This window comes from Mesitornis unicolor, unplaced genomic scaffold (genome assembly GCF_000695765.1).
Source record: "Mesitornis unicolor isolate BGI_N332 unplaced genomic scaffold, ASM69576v1 scaffold43441, whole genome shotgun sequence".
Classification (NCBI taxonomy): Eukaryota; Metazoa; Chordata; class Aves; order Mesitornithiformes; family Mesitornithidae; genus Mesitornis; species Mesitornis unicolor.
The window spans coordinates 1-19,880 of NW_010162568.1; the positions used below are offsets into that span (position 1 = coordinate 1).

General features: G+C 39.3%; 1 protein-coding gene across 1 annotated transcript; it reads left to right on the plus strand.

Annotated features, from left to right (window-relative positions):
• Positions 1 to 2,771: 2,771 nt before the first annotated feature.
• On the plus strand, positions 2,772 to 17,659 carry GFPT2 (glutamine-fructose-6-phosphate transaminase 2). Its single transcript, XM_010193661.1, has 19 exons — positions 2,772 to 2,925; positions 4,649 to 4,756; positions 5,375 to 5,473; positions 6,124 to 6,249; positions 6,789 to 6,847; positions 7,355 to 7,489; positions 8,871 to 8,932; positions 10,436 to 10,515; positions 10,790 to 10,907; positions 11,604 to 11,767; positions 12,298 to 12,393; positions 12,491 to 12,588; positions 12,934 to 13,054; positions 13,372 to 13,529; positions 13,670 to 13,784; positions 14,409 to 14,536; positions 15,709 to 15,876; positions 16,302 to 16,463; positions 16,987 to 17,659. The coding sequence occupies exons 1-19, from the start codon at positions 2,772 to 2,774 to the stop codon at positions 17,029 to 17,031; spliced, it is 2,196 nt and encodes a 731-aa protein (XP_010191963.1). The 3' UTR covers positions 17,032 to 17,659.
• Positions 17,660 to 19,880: the final 2,221 nt, after the last annotated feature.

Here is a 19,880-nt window from a genome sequence, read left to right on the forward strand (position 1 = left end):
CTTCCCGCAGCGGCTTCGTTCGGAACTGGCCTCGCTGCATCCATTTTGTCGGGGGTGGGAAGGGAGAATGACCGGCTCTGGCAATGATACCTTTATGTAGCAGATAAAGGTAAAACTCCCTTCTCCGTTCCCTTCTTCCAACGAAAGGAGATTTCTGTTCCCCACAGCCTCACCTCTCTGTGTTCCCCGTGTGTGGCGTCTCGTCCCTAGGTCTTGTGATGGAAAAAGGCCCCCGTTTCCAGCGCCCGACTTTTCTGGGGTATCTGAGCTGCGTTGTGAACCTTTGCTCCTGGTCGGTGCATCCCTGCTGGGGCTGATGCACACTTCTTGGTGCGCTTGGCTCTGCCTTTCCTAATTCCCGGGCAGGGATTAGCTGTGACTCACTTCCCAGCTGCAGCGATAGGAAGTTTGTGGTTTTCAGACAAAGGCTGTGAAGGAGTTTAATTTTTAGTTAATGCGGGTTTATTCACCTTCCCTTATCTAATCAAGATGAGATGGTGAGATACAATTGCTTAGATATGCTTTGGGTCAGATTAGTATCAAAGTGTGGGTTCGAAGCTGCTAATGCAATGTATTTCAGTTACAGAGGAAATTTTGGTGAAACTTTACCTAGCCCGTCACTGAAACCTCCTCTGAGGTCTGTAACGATACTTTATTTTAAAGTTGAAAATTTTGCACTTGTACTTATTAGTCATGATGAAAAAAAACCTTTTCTGTGAGACACAAACTGAAAGTGAGTTGAGTTAGTGCTCCCAAAAATGTACTTTATGAGCTAGTTATCTTTTCCCTGCCTCCACATCCTCTTTGACTGTAACCTCAGAAAGAGCAAGGAGTTTCTCTGGAATGGAAACACGAGGTGATACAGTTTGAGCTCCTACGTGACTCTCGGGTTGCTATCAATGAGACAAGCCCTGTGTCTTCTAAACAAAACCCCTTCAGGTAAGAGACTTGGCTCAGGGCCTAAGCAAACCAAAGGTACTGGTGGCAAGCACTAAACAGTGAGACGTGTAATGATAATATAAAAATTTAGCATATCTGGGCTCTATATTGATTGAGAAATGAGGGTGTTAACAGTGGTAAATGAGTTTAGTTAAAACGTCTAGCTTGGGGTGGAGTAACTGACTCAGTGTGAAATGGCAAAGAGAGCACTACTGCTTGAAGTGCAGTGAGAGTAGTGCTTCTTCCCATCAACATGTGGAGACCTTTTATGTGTCATTTGTTATCATGAAAGATGTCCCATATCTTCCTTCCTATGCTGGTCTGTGGGAAGTGCAGAAGTTCTTGAGGTTGCAACCAACAGTTTCTAAATTACTTTTTTTCTTGTTTTTAGTTTTGCATCTCCTTAGAGGTTCAAGTGTTGAAAATATCTTTTGGTGTGTCTTCTCTGACTTCAAGTAGCACATGAAGACTTAAACTCATTGTTTTCTGTTTTGAAAATACATAAGTCTTTAAATACTGGCACAAACGTGCTCTTCAGGAAACAAAGTTGAGATGTTATCACAGTCGCATGTAAGAAGACAGCATAGCAAAAGCACAGGGTATAAAAGCTAGGTAAGATGTTCTTAAACTGATGATCTACCTGTTTTAAATCAAAATTAGTTTTATCAGGATATGAAGTTGAGACTGGGACTTTCTCAAAGCTTAGTTTCTGATATCAACAACATGCTTACCCCAATAGAGGTATCCTTTTATTTAAAAAAAAATAATACTTTGTTCAGACTTCAAGTATAGGCTGCCCCCTTCTTGATTTTGGTGAAGTCTTGCAATTGCAATCTTGTGGATTTTTCCTGCAAAAAAATAGTCAATGAACTTTTCCTCTTCTTGGTGCTCTGCTTGCAGCCCTGAAAGGGAATGGGGAGACTCTGAAGTCTTGATCTGCGTGTAAAGGGAGAGCCTTGCTTTCAGTGTCTGCACCTGATTAAAGGTGGTTTTAGTAATGTTTTAACAACCTTCTGTTTCTGATTTGAGTGTCTTGATTCTAAAGGTGGGCCATACATGACCGACCTAGCTTATGCTTCTGTGCAAACTCTGTAATTATGGAAAGTTACAATCTACATTTAGCACTCGGGTCAAGAGAGCAATGCCCTAGTAAAACACTTCTTAAATGCTTTCATTGGATTTTGTGTTTGTATGTATGATTTAGGAAAATATTTCACTGCCTATATTGTGCTGACAAATAAACATTACCTTACTTCATACATATCACTTCATATTGCATTAACTTAGAGACTACTTGAGTCTTCGCTGGGGAGGAGAGTTGCAGGCTCTGGAAATGGCAGCTGATAGCCTGGGAAGGCCATTATAAAGCAACTTGTGAGCATCATAAAACTCTCTTATCGTGAGTGTGATTCAACTAAGGTTCAGTCATATTGGGTTGCTTCCAGAAGGACTTAAGCTATGAGAAGACTTTATCAAAAGTTTCTACATGAGTTGAGCAATGTGCTTTAAATCTAGCCAAAATGGTGACAGAGTAGGGAAGAAAATACGCAAGTGGGAAACCATGAAACAGAGAAGCAGTGCTGAGAGTAAGATTTATTTCCTGTAACTGATAGAGTTTATAATATATTTCTTGAGAAGTCAGGCTGCAACTATTGCTTTCACTGTAAATGGCCTCTGGCGATTTCTGCCTCTTCCAATTGGTGTGTGTGGAAGCGCAGCTACAGTTCCCTGGAAACAAGGACCTTTTGAACAATTGCAGCACACTGGTAGCATTGTAAGGATGGTCCCAAAGGAAGGCTCTTCCTGGAGCTCTGTGTAGTCAAAGATGCCACATGGAACATAAAAGGCTGATGCATCCTAAATACATTGTGAAATCTGGCCTAGAAAGTAGAGCTGGATCTGAAATGAGGTGTGTAGCAATGTCTTGGAATGATGTTGGGAAATCTGTATTGAAGAAATTGAAGAATTCTGCTCTTGAGGTTCGTGGTTAGTGCCAGAGAACGGTAAATATCTGTCTGGAAAAATGATCAACAAGCTCTCAGTCTTAGGTGACCGTATATAACTGGAGGCATTATTTGTCAAAGCGTCCATGAAGGACAGTATTTAGCTGTTCAAATTCCCAAATACCTCTTGAAATGCAACTGTTGTCTTACTATCTCTGTTAATGTTGGATGCTCTAGAAATAATTAGACTAGGCTCCTCATAAATCTCACTTCTGTAGCAGAAAAGCATTTTCCAGCCTTTAATCCTTCCAAGATAAATTCAGAGACCAGTGCAATAGTCTCTTAGTCTCACTGTGAAATCAACGCTATTAATGGCTTAAAACCAGTGGAGTAACCGAGCTCACAACAATATTTAAAAGAGAGATTTATTGGTGTATCAGTATTACAGCTTCTTCACTACAGCTGTTTACGGTTCAAAAGCCTTAATTGAAGGGGAAGAGGGTGTTAAATTTCTAACAAAGGCTTTCTCTTTTTAAAACACTTGCTTGTCTGAACTGCTTATCTGTTGGGCTCTTAAAGTCTGGGTTTTGCTAACTGTAGTCTCCGGTCCTGACTTGTTGCTTGGAAGAACTGTTGAAACAGTGAGATTAGGTGTTTCTGTTTTATTGGGGTACAGATTTGCAAAAGTTTATAAAAGGCCCTAGTTTATTCTTATACATGGAGAAGTCCCAGGAAAAGCAGTAGGCACAGAAAGGGAATGGTTGTGTTTTCCTTTGCAGGTGACCTTTTCATTACACCTTTTCTAAAGATAAAACAACATCCCCCAACCTCTGTCTAATTAAAAAATGCTTGTGTACTTTTGCCTTCAAAAAAACCCCAAGATGTGCAGGGACAGGGGTGCAACCAACCCCAAAACTAAAAAAGCCACTTTTTTATTGATGACTGGGCTGCTCAAGAGAAGAGAAGAGGCCTCAGGCCTGCAGACTCTTCCAGGCTCTGTTTGCCAAGCAGGGGAGGAGCACGTTCACGTCTTTCCTTGTGATGCCTCTGTAAGAGCTGACCTGAGCAACGTGGGGCAAGCGAACGGATCTCGTGTCTCTGAGCTGGGCTTGGCAGGCAGCGCTGTACTGAGGCAGCGCAAAGGGTGGATGCTTGTTTTTGGGTGACCCTGGTTTTGTATCTTCTGTTTCTTTCCTTTGTTGTCCTATCCTTCTGACTTCTGCCTTCTCTTTATGTTTTCTTCTCTACTCTTTTCCAGTTGTGTACAGGATTAAGCTAGAGCCTTTCAGAAGTAGATGTTGTGCCTAGTACCTACCCATGGGTATTTAAGGCCGTGACTTGAATTACAAACGTCTCCTTGTGTTGGTACTGGTGAATATATTCCTTCTTTGGATGTCTGGATATGAAATAGATCACAATGTTCCCCTTTTCAGCTGTGGTTTTCATGAAAAGTAGAATTTTTTTTTAAGCTCTCTCAACTGTTTAACTCTCAGTGGGTAACATGAAGTGAGCAAAACTGGCCAGGAAAGCATATGTGTCGCGTGGTGAAAATGAAGGTCCTGATTCCTTTATTGTATTTCAACTCTTTTAATTTAAAATCCCAGTAGGAAGAATTGTACTAAATGGGAGGTTGGGTCCCCCTAGGACCTTTCTGTGATACTACTTTTAAAGGGTTTTAAATTGAGTGTGAAGGGATGCAAACTCTAAAAAAAAAAATCATCTTTGCTTCTTTCCCCCCACCCCCTTCCCCTTTTCTCTTTAAACAGGAATTTTTGCTTATCTAAACTACAGAGTGCCTCGGACTCGGAAGGAAATATTTGAAACCCTGATAAAAGGATTGCAGAGACTGGAATACAGAGGCTATGACTCTGCAGGTATGTGGAGTAACTCAACAAATCAATTTTAGCAACCAACAGCTACTTATGTGACTTTTTGTGTACTTTCAACATCTGCGTGTTGGATTTTTCTTTTTATATCCTGCAGATTAAAATATCAGAACTAATTAACTTGATTCTTGGAGTTTCTTCTTCAACCTTCCTTGGGACTTTAAATTGGATGTTTAGCTCTGTAATCAGATGGTGGTTGAGGCTTAGTATACATGAGCAAAGCAAACAGGGTGTTGAGGAAGACAACCTCCATCCAGGCTCATGTAGTTGGTGCCTCAGCCTTTTTTGTGCATGCAAGTCCCTGTGAAAGGATGAGGAAGATTAAAGCTATCTTTAAATTTGAGTTGGCTAATATAAGCTGGAGAAATATATCGGTCTGTCCTCAAGCAAAAATTGAGATGGCTCATGTATATTTTTATCTGCGCAGTGGATATAGACTTTATCTAGTTGGATTTGAACATACACAGATCTAGTGACAGACTTCAAGTATATCCCTTTGAGGGATAATTTAAAAATAATTGCTTCACTTGTGTGTGTTTTCTTAGCCTTTTTTTCATCCAGTGTATTTCATGCTTAAATAACACTTGACTGTGTCCTATACTGTAGGAGTGGCAATTGATGGAAATAATAATGAAGACAAAGAAAAGTTCATCAAACTAGTTAAGAAAAGAGGAAAAGTAAAGACCCTGGAAGAAGAGTTGTACAGTAAGTGTCTTTAAAATTGCCCCTTTCCTCTGGCCTCCCAGTCGGATGTCATCTGCATCTCAGCAGAAAAACAGACCATGAAATTACAGTTATGATTTTGTACCAGAAATAACTGCACCGTGTAATCCAATGGCAGTTAAATTGTATGTGCCCCCAGATCTGCACTTGGAAAGCAAGCTGATCTTTGGGCGTAGTGCTGTGAAATTATCAGTCTGCTCTCCCCGCTTTTGGTTGCTTCTGTGTTCAAGACCTGGCGTCTCTTGGTGCTTTACTCAGATGATTTCTGTGCTTGGTAGCTGAAATGTCGGAACATTCTATGACAGAATTTATGACCATTGAGGCAGCTGGCTGTCATCACAATCTGCTTTATGCAGTGCTTCCACCTGTGAAGAACTGAAGTTGTGTTTTAATACTTTTACATTATAATTTGTAGTAACATGGCTGAAAATGCTTGAGTCTTGGCAAACAAAGTTTTAATCACAGTAGCTTGAACTGTCTGAAGTGTAATGTCAAGAAAGCAAATGGTTTAAAAGAAAGAAGCTAACTTTTACATTTTTCCCTGTAGGAATTCTCTTGGTGTTTTACTGGTGGTGTGAGTGTGAGAGAGACTCAACTTTAAACGTTCAGTAAACTGAATTTTTTGTCTGTAGAACAAGATGACCTGGATTCAAAAGCAGATTTTGAAACACATTTTGGAATTGCTCATACTCGCTGGGCGACCCATGGGGTACCAAGTGCAATAAACAGCCACCCTCAGAGATCAGATAAAAGGAATGGTATGTAATCTCTGCAGCACTGTGGAGCTGTACGAATTTGAAATGGTTCAATCCACACAGTACGAGTGTTCTGTGTTCTTATGTTGCCATTCTAACTAGATTAGACAATTTTGCAGTAAAATAATCTCTTCTGAGGCTAAAGTAACACTGTAAAAGATAAATGAGATCTGTTTTCTGAAAATTGGTCCAAGTTTAGTCAAAGTGCAACATTCTTGTTTTAAAAGGTAAGGCTTTGTAGATGCATCAATATTGTCTGGGCTGGAAAAGGGAGATTCCATATCACTTTCCACTTGAGATGGCTTGGTACTGTTCTACTGGATGTAGTTTGAAACTGTCTTAATGATTTGGAACTACCTTTGTACGCCTTCAGAAGTTGTAAGCTGCTTTCTGTTGTCCGTGTTGTGATAAACTAGGTCTGCAAGCCTTAGCAGGTAATTTCTAGTGTAGTTCTAAGCGTTTCCTGCCCCCCCCAATTTTGTGTTTTGAGTTTAAATGTCTTATTTTTTCACTGCTGATGAATATATTTTTTTTCCTTTTAGAATTCGTTGTTATCCATAATGGAATAATCACAAATTATAAGGATCTGAGAAAATTTCTGGTGAGTCTGTGGGAACTTGATTCTAAAACTAGAAAGTAAATGCTCTACCAACTGCTGTCACATCTTTCATGACTTTGCAATATGAATTCAGGTTTCTTGATATCATTTATAAAACAGCTCTGTGAAGGAGTCTGCCTAATAAAGATACTCAGGAGCTGGTGAAATGCAAGAAGTCCTTGTAATGCTAAATGCAAATACTTATGAGTAGAGTAGCAATTTGTGCTCAAATATTTTGAGAGGTTGTGTGGAGTGGGCTCCCTCCCGTCTCTTCTTGCTTGACAGATGCTAAGCAAGTCGTACTACATGTTTTATTCTTGTATTTCTGAAAGAGTAGCTATGACAGAATAAGCTTGTTTTGTCCATAATGATATATATCCACTAGTCCAATGCAGTGCTCCAAGCAGTCTGTCTTACTGTGCAGTTTCTGGTGGAAGGCGGCTGAAAGGCTCTTCAATGTTTCTTGCCTGAGGATGAAAATGCTTTTTACTCTTTTATATGGTATTTCAGGAGAGCAAAGGCTATGAATTTGAATCTGAAACGGATACAGAAACAATCCCCAAATTGATCAAGTACATGTATGACAACAGAGAGAGTGAGGACACAAGTTTTTCAGCCTTGGTAGAAAGAGTTATTCAACAGTTGGTAAGTGGGAAGTTCCTTTTTTCCTTTACTACAGTATAAGCTATTTGTAGAGTTCTCTGCAGGAGTCCTCAGAAGGTGCCGCAAGTAGCGTTTTTTGGGCTCTAAATGCTCAATAGACCAAGAAGTGAGATTCAAATTTTGGAAACTTCAAAGGCTTTTCAACTATATATTTTTTAAAAATTGCATTAGTGATGTTTTTTTTGTTTTCTTTTTGTAAGCAAGAAGTTATCACAGTTTTTAATGAAGCAACATAATTAAACCAAAATTGTAGGAGTCTCTGGGGGTTGAATTCTCTCCTAAAGGGCAGTGTGTTCTTAAAGGCTATTCTGATCATGTTAAAACACTGCTGTTATTCAAGTTTGTCTAATTATATGCCTTGGCTCCCATATTTGAAAATAGATCTAACAGGCTGTACTGATTCATGGCGTAGCTGGTTCCCCAACTGTGAAGTGGGAATCTACTGTTACTCTGTGAATGCTTAAAAACTTCAATAGATGCATTGGAGGCCTGGAGAAAGCTTGCTGTGTTTCCTCCCCCAGGCTCTGGGCAGATGTTTTTCCTCCGCTTCCTGCAGTTTCTTATGCTCTTTTCAGCTCCCCTTTCTCCTCTCTGAAGCAGCTCTGTAGGATTCCTCCAGGCAGGGCTGAAACGCACAGAAATGAAGGCCTGTGTGAGTCAAGAGGGAATAGTGGTGCAGCCACCCAGTTCAGGGCAAAGGGCCCTTCACCTGGCTGCAGAACAAGAGCAGAGCAGTCTCTGACTGGAGTCCTGCAAGAGGAGCGAATGTTGCCGTGTCTTTTCTGTTTGCAATGTTGGGGTACCTTTGCTCCTGCTTTTGGAATAATCCTCAAGTTTGCAAGCAGCACTGATACTGTAGGGTAGTTGACTGTGTGTTCCTGCTTTTGTTCTTGGGTTGTGGATGGTTTTTTTGTGAAGGTTTTGTTGGTTTTGTTTTTTCTTTTAATATATTAGTGAGAATTTACTGCTTGAACTAGAAGTAGTAACTGCAACATTTTAGCTGAAAATGCATGATAAAATGCAGCTGCACGCACCTTTGTATTGTTTTAGTAAATGTAAATGTCTAACAGTCTTCATGCAGATTTCAGGTAACATCTCAGAGATTTTCTTTTCTTACTGTTTTTACAGAGAGGTTAAGTGGTCACTTCCTGATCTTTCAGCTGTTACGTGCACTTTGGCGTGTTTCGCTCAGTGACCAATTCCTTTAAAGGTGCAGTCTGCCCTCCAGGAAGAGATTCCTGATAGCAGTAAAGAGCTTTCCTTCACAGCCTCCTCAGGAAGAGGGGCCCTAGAAAGATGAGGTGAAACTGAGATAATTTGTTAAGGATTTCTTTTTTTTCTTCTTCTGTTTACATGTTTCCAGGAAGGTGCTTTTGCATTGGTTTTCAAGAGTATCCATTACCCAGGTGAAGCTGTTGCTACCAGGTTAGTAAAAGTCCTTATTATACATAATTCATGCTTTTTGTAGGTTTAAAAAAATGTTAACATCTCTTAAAAAAATACCAGGATACTGATGTTTAATGTGTTTAATTAACCAAAACTCAGCAGGTAGATAGCTACACTAGTGGAATCCTTGTGAAGTGCAGCAAAACTCTGCTGAGCATCTCTTCAACTGTCTTAAATATAACTTAATTTGTACTGACTGCAGGTCAGAATTTCTGGAGGCTTCTGTTGGTTCTTTGTAATATTTAACTTGATTTTGTTTAATAAATTAGCTGTGACTCCTCACTTTTTAAGGATGCAAAAACAGTAGTGAAAAGTAGTCAGGTGATACTTTCTTGCTTCACACAATTACACTTTTGGTTGGAGATCGGCCAAATGACACACTCAGAAGAACGTGCCCCTGACAAACTCATTCCTGTAGTCTGTCCTTTTATCTGCTACAGTGTGTCAGTAACAAAGCTCAGTGTATCTTCTGTTTCTAAAGTTGCATTAAAAGTGTGCTAACATTTCCCCTATATCAAAAAGGGGAGGGAAAGGATACGGTTCAGTTTTACTTCACACTAAACAAAGACTGAGAGAAGTATGTTCGAATAGTACCATGTACATTAATGCTGTCAGCTTTTATGAGGTTTTTCCGTACAAGTTCTACTTTTATTTGTGACGTAGGAAACAACTTTCAAGAAATGTATGGATATTAAAGTAGCAAGTGAAGTAGCGGTGGAAATAAAGACTGGTTTATACTGCAACCAAAAAGACCATTGCTTCTGTGGTCTAAAATGGGCCTACATTAAAATAATGAAAAAGTCAGCTCTACCATCAGTCTAACTAGAGAGCATCTTCGGAAATGTGCTACTCTATCTGTGGTTCAAGTTTGAGTGAGGGGTTTAAGAGAAGGTAAACTTGTAATCAGAGATGTTGGGGGCTGAATTACACCTTTATTCCTGTGAGATATGGGGTTTTTTTAGTAAGCTCTTCAGTGTGGCATGTCATCATTAAAAATGATCTTAATATTCTATAGTTTCAGAGGTGCAGTAGTGATGATTGACATTTCTGAATTTAAAAGGCTAAAGAGTGGAACAGTATTTCAGTTATTAAAAGTGCTGGAGGTTATTGCTGGCTGACTTCAGAGGCAGAGTAAGCTTTGTTTAAAAACAATATTCAAATTGGTGCCTGTGCTAAGCTGTTTTGTGGTTACTGGAAAGAAAACAACTAACTCATGTGCATTTTTGTCTACCTGGGCGTAGTTCATGAGGAAAGAATCACCAAGGCATATGGTACTTTTCTATGTAATAATATTTGGCAAATCTTACAGAAACAAGCCAGATTTCTATGACTCCTGCCAGGTAATGCCTTTAGGACCAGAGTTGAGGAGGATGTTCCTATTAAGGAAGCTAGATAAGATATTGTCTTTCAGCTTCACAGATGTCCTTTGACTTGTCTGTATGCACCTTTCTCTTTGTAAACTTTGGTGTTTTCTCTTTGTAGAAGAGGGAGTCCTTTGCTCATTGGGGTTAGAAGCAAGTACAAGCTCTCCACTGAACAGATTCCTGTTTTATATAGAACATGTAAGTCGATCAATCCAATTACATTATTGTTAAGAGCTAAAATTATTGTTACTTTGATTAGAAATTAGGTTAATTGGTCTTTGTACTGTAAAACTACAAACTGATGCCCCGAATAACTTCTTAGCTGAGGACATTCTGTTTTTATACTACTGAATGCATAGCTCATGTAGAACTCCCACCCAAAATACTTGTGTAACCTTGAACCTGTGTAGTCTATAATCTCTAATTTGCACAGATCTGGTTTTGCATTTGAAATGTTTGGTTTCTTTAATAGGCAACATTGAGAATGTGAAGAACATATGCAATTCACGAATGAAAAGACTGGACAGCTCTACCTGCCTTCATGCTGTTGGGGATAAGGCAGTAGAATTTTTCTTTGCTTCAGATGCAAGGTAGTATAAGTACTTAAATGCTTCTCAAAATATTATTCTTGTTTAGAAGGGAGATAGTTCTGGAAATCTTGAGCTATCTTTCTGTAGGACAGCTTCCAATCCAGGTAACTTCATAAAGCCTGCAGGCTAAGGTACTTGAAAAGTGTGGAGGCTTTATCAGAATTTGAACTGTAAATATCTGCCAATTACTAACCTACATGTAAAATAAATCCAGTGCAGAAGGTAATTTGGGTACAAATAGACGCTATCAGCCAAGTATTTGGGTAGACTATAAGTTAGTCTGGGTTTTAGTATTTTAATCCAGCTGTCAGAGGAAGAAATAGTGGTGTGGATCCAAACTTAGCACGAACCTGGACATCAGGTACATATTTGTCTCTCTCAGAAGCAAGACCCTGACCTTAGAGGTCCATCAGAGACCCTGGAAGGCAAGATCAGGTCAGCAGAAATAGTGCGAGATGCCATGGTTCCTGAGCCTTCTGCTCCGGGTTCCTGTAAGTGTTCAGGAAGAGCAGCAGATGGAGCCATTTCCTTTTAGATGGCTCTATCTGTAGTTACGTCCAAAAGGAAGACAGAAGGGGGGCTGGAAATGCAGTGTGGTGTATTTAATTGCTTTGAGGAGTGCTGGTACTAACTCTTACTGACATGTCAGGTTTATCTTGCTTCTGTTTGTTTTTTGTTGTTTTTTTTTTTCTGTAGTGCTATCATTGAGCACACCAACAGAGTAATTTTCTTGGAAGATGATGACATTGCAGCTGTAACTGACGGGAAGCTTTCAATTCACCGTCTCAAGCGTTCGGCTAGTGATGATCCTTCCCGTGCCATCCAAACCTTGCAGATGGAATTGCAGCAAATCATGAAGGGTGGGTTGAAACATCTGTATCATCGCAGATGGATAGTTACTGACCGTTTGTATAGCAGATAAGGCAGAAAACTGCTAATTTGGTGTGAAAATTACCTGATATTTAGGGTATTTTGCAAGTTTTAAAACCAGGGGAAGATGGGTGGTATGGGACTCAACTCTTTTTTTAGCCTTGGAAGAGTCCTAGATATTTCCATTTATATAAATACTGAATGAAAATAGAAATAATGTTGACATGTTGTTGTAGTTGTTGTCAAACTTTGACTGCAGACTAAGAACTGAAATGAAATACGGAAGTTTCCTTAAAAAGGAATTCAGTCACCTTGCAGTGTTGGAAAATTAAATCAATCTAATAGAGGGAACTACGAATCCCTCCTTTCTTCTTGCCTATTCCTAAACTTTTTTGTGTAAGCTAACAAAGTCAACTTAAATTAGCTTGCTACCAGAGGTTGTCTTAAAAGTTCTTTTTGTAACTGTAATACACTTCAAATAACAAACCTAAGTATTACCATGTAATGTTTTTCTGAACAGGTAACTTCAGTGCATTCATGCAAAAGGAAATTTTTGAACAACCGGAATCAGTTGTCAATACGATGAGAGGAAGGGTGAATTTCGAGAGCAGCACAGGTAACTCAGAACACATTTTCAAGCTGCATTAAGCCTGCAAATTTGGAACTAGAAAATAAAATACACCATTGATATATGCTTGTTTGTGTGTTTACAGTTCTGCTGGGAGGCCTGAAGGATCATTTGAAAGAAATCAGAAGATGCCGAAGACTGATCATTATTGGCTGTGGGACCAGTTATCATGCTGCAGTAGCCGTATGTTTGGCCTTAGCTGAAATGCATGTATAACAGCTAGCTGCTGGGTTTTTAGACAACAGCTCTTCACCTGCTTTTCCTTTTATATCTCAAACTTTGCCTTTCATTGAGGTGTCTTAACCTTTTATTTAGTTTTTCTTTGTGTCACATTCATTATTAACACTCGGATGCTGTTGCATACCGTGCTAGAAATTAACTTTTTCTCACCTTGGTTTTTAAAGCTCTGGTGAGCTGCGATTACAAATTTTTGTAATAAGAATCAGTTTAGATTATCTCTTATTCTTGACATCTTAAGACTTTTATGAGAGGCAATATTAACAGATATTGTGTGCTGCTTGAATACAGACTCGACAAGTATTGGAAGAATTAACTGAATTACCAGTGATGGTGGAACTTGCTAGTGACTTCCTGGATAGAAACACACCTGTATTCAGAGATGATGTGTGCTTTTTTATAAGTCAGTCAGGTGAGCTGCTTTTACCATTTGTCTTCAGTGGAGTAAAAACTGTAGAGAAATACAAAAAGGCAAAGATTTATTGCTTTCTGTGTGCTGCAAAGGAGGATGATGGCTAGTAAGCCAGATCTGTCTTGAATGAAGGTTTCTTTTGAACTTGATTGAAGTATATAGACGAGCAGTGAGTGCTGAAAGATTTTCGGTTGCATTTTGCATTGTGTAAGTGTGGATGCAGTTATTTGGAACTTACTTCTGTAGAATTTTAGGCTTTTCAGGAGTCATTACTATCCTCTGTCAACCTGAAGTCACAGTGTAGATGTGTTTTCCAGGTGAAACTGCAGATACACTTCTGGCCTTGAGGTATTGTAAAGAACGTCGTGCTCTAACAGTTGGCATCACAAACACAGTTGGAAGCTCAATATCCAGGGAGACTGACTGTGGTGTACATATCAATGCAGGACCTGAGATAGGTGTGGCAAGCACAAAGGTAATTGCTGTTCAGTGTTTGAATTTCATACTTCACCCTTGTGGAATCCAATTAAAATTTTAATTGTAGCACTTCAAACTGAGATCATATAGCTCTCTACAGACTTAGCTGCTAAATGTTTTGTTTTGTTTTGTCTGCAGGCTTATACCAGCCAGTTCGTGTCTCTGGTAATGTTTGGCCTAATGATGTCTGAAGACAGAATTTCCTTGCAGAAAAGGAGACAGGAAATCATTAGCGGACTAAAATCATTGCCAGGTATATTGATATTTTGGTTTTGAGGAGAGATAGGGGATGTTGTTTAATGAGCAATATAAAATACTACTCAGGGATATTTCTTTCTTAAGTTTCACTCTCTCCTACCTCCTGAAAGGTAGACAACATTGGAAAAACTTATTATTAGTTTCTACACTAATTGCCAATATTACAAGTACCCTTCCAAGAAACTTGGTGGGAAGGTCAGAATTTTCATGGGTTGGGTTTTCTAATAAGGTAGTTTTGTATGAGAAATATTACTGGATCTCCTGAATTGATGATTTGAAATTGTTACAGCCTTTAACTTTAAATCAGGATAGATAAAAGGAAACTAATTCAAGGTGACTGTAAGAAGGATGTTCACAACTTCTATTAGAAAAACAAATGGGATGTATGAACACTAACTAAACCAATAGTTGCTTCAAATTTCTTATTGTAGATAAGACTGGAGAAAATATCTTTAAACTGCAGTCAAAGTTGCAAAGATGTGAAGTTAATGGTTAAATTATGTTAAGCTTATTTGTTCTAATAGATCATTAGAACATTTTACTACAAGCAAACCATTTTTTCCTATTAAAAAAGCTTGTTGGTTTTTTTTTTTGGTGTGCTTTTTATGTACCCCAATAGAGATGATTAAAGAAGTCTTGTCCTTGGATGAGAAGATACACGATTTGGCTCTTGAACTGTACAAACAAAGATCACTGCTGGTTATGGGTCGTGGGTATAATTATGCCACTTGTCTGGAAGGAGCTCTGGTAGGAACCTCTCAGTATTGTTGGATGTTATTTAAAATGAGCTTTGTGGCTTCTGCAACACAGTTTATTTCTAATATTTCATTACAACTTAATTCTGCTGCAGTAAAACTGCTGTCTGTAACTGAGAGCAGTTAGTCCGGTTGGATTGAACACATACATAAGGTGAATCTGGATACGATATCAATTTCTTGTTTCTTTCGCGTAATAAATGCAACCTTTAATGAGTGCATTTGAAGAAAAAACCAAAACAATCAAACAAAACCACGAATGACTTAAAATGCTGACCCATTTGAAAATAACAGAAGAGCAACAAAGTTGGTGAAGGGTCTTGAGAATAAGTCTTATAAAGAGCGGCTGAGGGACTTTGTGTTGTTTAGCCTGAAATAAAGGAGGCTGAGGGGAGACCTTTCCTATCACTCCCGACAAATACCTGAAAGGAGATTGTAGAGAGCTGGGCGTAGGTCTTTTCCCACAAGTTACAACCAATAAGACAAGAGGAAATGGTGTCAAATTATGTCAGGGAAGACATTAGGAAAAACTTCTGCACTGAAAGGGTTATGAAAGACTGGCACAGGCTGCCCAGGGAAGTGGTTGAATCACCATCCTTGGATGCATTCAGAAGCCATCTAGATATGTGGCTCAGGGACATGGTTTAGAAGCAGGCATGGTAGAGTTAGCTAACGCTTGGACTTAATGATCTTAAAGGTCTTTTCCAGTCATAACAGTTCTGTGATTCTATGTAAGATGTAATGTGCTGGTGTTCAGATGAGATGCTCCTGCAGGAACCTGATAATTTGTTATGAACATCCTGATAAAATGGACACATACTCATCTCTCATAAAAGTTTTAAATATTAAAGGTAGACTGCGTTAGCCAAGGTTATGCTGGGTGTTTGATGCTTCAAGTTGCTGTTAATTACTCCATTTCTTTATCCGCAAATGCATGTGCCTGGGCAAACTCTGCTTCCACCAGCAGCCTGCTAGAAATCCCAGCAGACAAGCTTGTCTGTTTTCGCTATTAACTGATCTTTGAGAATACCAACTTCGTACCATATGTCTGTATTTAAGTGTCAGATGTACAGCTTTGGTGTTTTACTTCTTGTGGCTTTTATTTCTCTTCAGATTTACTAGTAACTTGATGGTATTTGTTTGGGGTTTTTTTTTTGTTGTTAGAAAATAAAAGAAATCACCTATATGCACTCTGAAGGTATCCTGGCTGGTGAGCTGAAACATGGGCCGCTAGCCCTAATAGATAAACAAATGCCTGTAATCATGGTGATAATGAAGGATCCTTGTTTCACCAAGTGTCAGAATGCTCTGCAACAGGTCACTGCGCGACAGGTAAGCTGTTTAACTAATGCAATGTCATACAGAAGGAGATTGTGCACGTTGTATTGCTGCTGACTGTGCCTCAGGAAAAGGGCGTGTTGGTGATTTTTTTTTTTTCTGATTATGAAGTTATAAGGTACTGTATCTGCATTGTAGGTTGTCATTAAAGGTTAACAGCAGTAGTGAAAATGATTGCATGTGGATGGGTAGTTTGGTTCTTTTGTTTTGCCTTGAAGCAAATAAAATAATGTTAAAAACCCAGAGTGAAAACATTCAAGCTCACAAAACAGTAAATCACAAAGGTCATGCAGTACTGGTGTTGTCTTTGTTAGCTACCTGAGCATCTTCAGACATACTGTGTGGGCATTCTGTGAACCAGTATTTGAAGGCAGTTCTAAGCCAGCTCTTCACTTAACACTGCAAAATCTTATTTTCAGGGTCGTCCAATCATTCTGTGTTCTAAAGAAGACACAGAAAGCTCAAAATTTGCCTACAAAACCATTGAGCTGCCTCATACAGTTGACTGCCTTCAAGGAGTCTTGAGTGTTATTCCTCTCCAGTTGCTTTCATTCCACCTGGCTGTTCTCAGAGGATACGATGTAAGTGCTTTCTTTATTTAGCACTCCAGTTAGTGCAGTTTTGAACTTCCTCCTACCAGTGTAAAGTGAAACACCCAGTTATATGGCATATCTAACAAAGAACTGTGATGATAATTGGTGGAGCTCATAGTGACTGTGGTAGTCGAGGTGGCATTTTAATGCCAATCCTTTAGCTTTGTGTTTTTAAATTTTGGTATCCTGAAAAAAAAATTAAGATCCTTTGCTTAGTTTGATTAGTTAAGAGTGCAGATAGGAATTTTTCAGCAGTATCAGTTTGATAATGATGACTACTTTGGAAAGGTACCATGTGCAAAACAATAGGTTTGTTAGGAGGGTTTTGGAAGCAAGGATGAAGTCAACAGTGAGTCATTATCTCCAGATCTACAGTCTCTTGTGTGTATTAATGTGTCTAGAATAAAGCAGAACTCATTAGGAAATATAAAAAAGCATGCTAAATGAACTGTCAAATACAGAATGTCACTATTACTCTGTCATATACTGAACGTCTGTCTCTTCATTCTAGGTGGACTTTCCAAGAAATTTGGCCAAATCTGTCACTGTAGAATAACAGCCAAGAACAGCTGATGTTTTTGTCACCAGACCTCTGAGTTATACTTGTAGAAATGTGTTGTTCTGAATTGATAGGTACACATTTTTCTAAAGAGAATGACAGTGCTAACTGGAAAGTGTCAGAAGGATTTATCTTGCAGCTTCAAAAGCTTTTGATGTGCCTTGTACCTAAGTGCTTTTACTCACAGCAAATATTCCTCTAAGTCCTGAAATTGCCAAAGGAGAAGATAAAAACTGTTTACACATGGTATACTGAATGAACTTTTCTACTGTGCAATATATATATACAGCTCTCTTCAGAGTAACTGTGAACAATTTTTTTTTTTAGCCTACACTACTTAACTAGTTTTAAAGATATTGTATTTATAACTACAATTGTATAGCTTTTTTAAGTTATTTTTTTAGTACATTGCTTACCTGTAGCATTGGTAATGCTCAGAATGTAAATACTGAGCATGTTGACACTTGTGTACAGTTGTTAGGGTTTTTTCCTACTTCAGCATCAAACTGGAAATTTGTCGTTCCTCTTCCTCCCCAGCTTTCCCCTCCCTTCTTTGCATCTGTGTTTTGCATTTAACCAGTCTTTTGCAAAACTCTTATGTGGCTGTAAATTCCCAGCTATGTTTTAAATTTCTGCTTTTTTCAACTAATTATTTGAAAAGCCAGAACAACATTTTGTTTTGTATGCAGCCCCAGCTCTTATTTGCGTAACATGTACAGTGCAGCAAAATAAGGGAACTGGATGTCTTTCAAGTGATACTTCTGTTTGAAGAGTGTACAATGGAATTACAATGCAATTAAAAGATTGTATTATTCTTACTTTGAGATTTTGTTGTTTGGTTGGTTTTTTTTTAACTTGAAGACTCCTCATCTCGAGTCTCAACACACATACAGCTCTGCAGTACTCTGTTACAAGTAGGAGAGACTAGGTTCTCCCCTAGTCTTGCCTAAATCCTGGTATCAGAGTTTTTTCTGCTGTCTAGTTCTGTGTCCCACAGGTCTCCCAGGTATGCACACCTTACTCTCCTTTATCCAGCAGCTGTGTTTTGAAATAACATGTCAGGTTTGGGTAGCTTGCTCCTGTATCACCATCTTTCTGAAGCACATGAGTACAGGAGAATTTAATTTGGTGACTCAGTATCACTGATAAAATAATCTTAATCTCCGATTGTAGTTGCTCACATCAGCTATTGATTAAATCTTCATATTTTACCTTCTGCTGAGGTACATGAATGTGGGAAGAAATTCCCTGCAGGTGAGAATAGAAGCTTTGTATTTTTATATATTCTGTTTATGGTCATGAAGTTGCCTCCATGGCCAAGAAAAAATTGCCATAAACCTGCATTTAATATAGTATCTAAACTATAGCTACTGAAAAAAATATTAATTTTTACATATACATAAATTTATAAATAAATCTATAACTCCAGCACATAAGAGAATACTGAGTACATCTTTAAGCTAGGACTAAAGCCCTATTTTATGAATATATATATTTGCAAAAGTGCAATTTGCTAGTTGTGATCTAACTAGCAATAGGAAGTATCTATAAACCTTAACAAAAGGTAGATACATGAAGTTTCTTTGCTCATTTATTATTTTGAAACAGAAATTATAATTTTCTGCATTTTATTACCTAAATCCTTGACTAGTAAAGTTTTCTTTATGGTATTCTTCTGCAGGCTTGCTTCTAAATGTAGATATTTGAATGCTTATGTAGGTTAACAGCTGGAAAGTCCTACACTAGCTTGTAATAGGAGCTTCTAGTTGGAAACTGCTCTAGTACTTTTTATAACCACATAAATGAACCCAAATCATAACGAAAAGCATGGTGATAATCTGATCTAGATGCCAAGAATATGTAACTCGGTAGCCAACGTGTTTTGGTAAATGATGCAAAGGCCCCTTTCACTGTCTGTCTAGAATTAGTATCCTCTTCATATTGAGAAGAGGAGCTATTAAAGGAAACTGACGTAATGTAGTCTATATGATGCTTTAAATTTATTTATTAAAAAAATGTCAGGTGTGTTTTTCTAAAATCATCTATGAGAATAGAAATCATAGAAAGGAAAGCTGTCATCATACCTAGGAGAGGTGGAAAAATAGATTGAGTTTATTTTTAGTCGGCACCTGTTTTAGAAAACAAGCAGTCCTACTGTCAAGGCAGATGGTATGGTAACGTATAGAAGGCTTACGGTTTCTGACTGGGGTCAAAACCAGCTGGGCTTGCTGGGGAGGGAATTGATCCCATCCCTGCTGAGCCACACCCCCTGGAGAAGCCATGTGAAGCCCATGCCCCAGTGGTCAGGGCCATTGCAGACCCAATGGCTCAGGGCTTGTGGGTGCATGACCTTGCACTATGGGACTGGGCACTCAGTTGTCATCCCACAGCACAGCTGCGAGGTGACCGTGGCACATTGTGGTGCTGTGACAGGCTGCCAATGTGTGATGTCATTTTGGCATGGGGCTTTGAGGGCTTTCCATGCGTGGGAGGTGTTTCCCTCACGGAGCACTTCTCCCCGCTTGCTGGAGAGAAGGCCAGCACCACCCGCTAGTGAGGGCGCCACAGCAGCTCATGACGTGGCACTGCTGTGAGGTGACATCACAAATTTGTGGACAGGTTGACGTGCGTGATGACATCACGCCAGGGGGTGGGGACTACGCCCTGATTGGCCTAGGCTTCCCTCTCCCCTCTGCAGTCCTTCACCGCCCTCCCTTATATAGCGGCTAGAAGGTCTCGCCTCTGGAGCTCGATTGGTTGATCTTGGCCTACAGAGGGCTACGATTGGGCTGGGCGGGTGTCTGTCAGCGGGCGCAGGCCTGGCGCGGCCTGTGTGGAGCACCGGG